The sequence below is a fragment of the Octopus bimaculoides genome, chromosome 8 (genome assembly GCF_046866305.1).
Source record: "Octopus bimaculoides isolate indiv1 chromosome 8, ASM4686630v1, whole genome shotgun sequence".
NCBI classification, from domain to species: Eukaryota; Metazoa; Mollusca; class Cephalopoda; order Octopoda; family Octopodidae; genus Octopus; species Octopus bimaculoides.
The window spans coordinates 24,911,183-24,913,682 of NC_142935.1; the positions used below are offsets into that span (position 1 = coordinate 24,911,183).

Sequence of the window (2,500 nt, forward strand, 5' to 3'; positions counted from 1 at the left end):
ATGAATGAATGAATGAACGACAAGATTATGCTTCCATTTCCTAAATTTACTCATAATCCACTCTTTGGTTGATCCCAATCTATTGTAGAAGACACTTGCCCAAGGTGACATACAGTGGGATTGAACTTGAAATCACGTGATGAGAAAGTAACCTTTTCAACTAAATGTCATATTTCTATCTTCTTTGATTTAAAAAAAAAGGCACAAAAGTATATCTTCAACTCAGCTGCTATTTTAATGCCTGCTCAATCAAAACCATTTTCATTCTCTCACCAATCTTGTGTTTTTTCTCTTGCAGACAGTAAAACTTCTGAAGAAGATTTAGTATCAATTTATTCAGGAACATTTGCAGATTTTTCAAAGGCAAGACCCCAAATTTATCGACCAAGTGTGTATACTAAAGATGGAAAATTAGCATATGATTATTTGAAAACAGCTCCCTCTAGCTCTAAGTGGTTGAATGGTAAGTTGCTATTTCATAATTTTAAGTGGTTCTGTATTGTAAAGTTGCTTTGCATTGTTGTGAAAATGGTTAATCTAGAGCCATAGAAATATTTTCCAGCATGCAATAAAATCATAATTAAAAAGATATTTCATATAATGAAACTAATAGATTTTAGCTCTTTTTGATTACAAGAACATCTTGCTTTAGAAATGGTCATAGTACCCAAAAATCTTAAATCAAAGGAGTTTTTGATAGTGTGAAGATATTGTAAGAGAGTTTCATCATTGTTGATAAGGTTGCAGGTTGCAAATTAAGGACTTTGACAAACTAATTTAGCAGGTAATTAATTAATTAATTTATTAATTATCTAATTAATTTCTAATAAAAGTGAAGTAAAATACAAACAGTTTGTGTGCTTCTGTTGGCAGTATGACCCTCCAAAAGTTTTGCAATATATTCTTGTAAAATTGCTTATAAATCTGTTTGAAGTTTTTGGTCAGGTCCCCAAGTACCAGTTTAATAATGAAAAGATGGTTTACTAAATCCCTCAAAATTCTTCACTATTCTTAAAAAGTGAAAAATACAATCGGTTAAAAATTCTACTGGAAATATTACTTTTACTCTGTTACTTGTTTCAGTCATTTAACTGTGGCCATGCTGGAGCACCGCCTTTAGTCGAGCAAATCGACCCCAGCACTTATTCTTTGTAAGCCTAGTACTTATTCTATCGGCCTCTTTTGCTGAACCGCTAAGTTACAGGGACGTAAACACACCAGCATCGGTTGTCAAGCGATGTTGGGGCGACAAACTCAGACACACAAACATATACACACACATACATATCCATATATATATACATATATACGACGGGCTTCTTTCAGTTTCCGTCTACCAAATCCACTCACAAGGCTTTGGTCGGCCTGAGGCTGTAGTAGAAGTATCCTGTTTGCTACTGGACACGATAACAATTTGGAACGGTTTGCTAGGAAAAGCTCGGTCATTTTTGTTGGTATTTAACCTCTGGTCAGTCCTGATTGAGCTGACCTATGACCAAAGGCATTTAAGCAACGACCATCCCATCTGTTTTTAAAGAATAGTCTTTGTAGACTCTTCCACCCATACTATGTCTAAATTCTACCTTACTCTAGCGTTATTCTAACGTATTTTCTTCCTAGAACTCCTTTGAAATTCCCTGTCTGGCCATGTGTTCTTTGTTGTGAATTTATAATATATAATGGTCTGTTATAGGGTTTCTCACTTTTGCCAGTTGAGTGGTGTGGAGCAATGTGAAATGGAGAATTTTGCTCAAGAACACAACACATCACCCAGTCCAGGAATTGAAACCACAACCATACGATCGTGAACCCAACACACTAATCATCAAGCCACATGCCTCCACTAGGTCTAAGTGTGGGCACATGATTGCAAGATTGTGCCCTCTCATGAACTAGTGTGCTGCGTTCTTGAGCAAGGCACTTCATCTGATATTGTCTCAGATCACTCAGCTGAAAGAAATGTATACCAGTGTTAGCTTGGGGTCAATCCCACGACAAACTGGCATCTTCCATACAGGGATGAATTTTATACTTAACTGTAAGGCCCAAGGAAAACCGACTGCAATTCCTCAGAAACTAGAAAATGCTCCAGTTTAATTGATCTCTAAACTCAAAACATACTTTAACTGATCAACCATATAGCGGGCTCCCTTTATAAATTGTTGTTGATTTAATCAGTAAATTAAACAGTGGGTATTCAGAATGTACATTAACAAAATGGGTCTTTCGATATCAATTATGACAGAACATTTTTAATTGAAATATAAACACCTGGAAACTAATATGGAAGGACTCTTGCTTCATAGGAAACGAGACACAGCTTCGTATAGAGTTGAAATTGAAAGGGTTTTCAAAAACAAATATATCTGTACCTAGCGGCAACAGTACTTTAAACATTGAACCACCAAACATTCTAATATAAATACATAAATAAATAAATAAACAAACAAATAAAGTTATAAAATAAATGGTTGCCAAATCTTGATGCAGCTTATTTTTC

At 35.1% G+C, this 2,500-nt stretch overlaps 1 protein-coding gene across 2 annotated transcripts in view; it reads left to right on the forward strand.

Annotated features, from left to right (window-relative positions):
- The window catches only part of LOC106878942 (semaphorin-2A), a 447,301-nt gene that overhangs the window by 409,435 nt on the left and 35,366 nt on the right, over window positions 1-2,500 (forward strand). For both annotated transcript variants that reach the window (XM_089356188.1, XM_014928318.3), the window contains one exon: window positions 299-463. In XM_089356188.1, coding sequence (XP_089212314.1) covers window positions 299-463 — 165 coding nt within the window. The remainder of the gene's footprint in view (window positions 1-298; window positions 464-2,500) is intronic.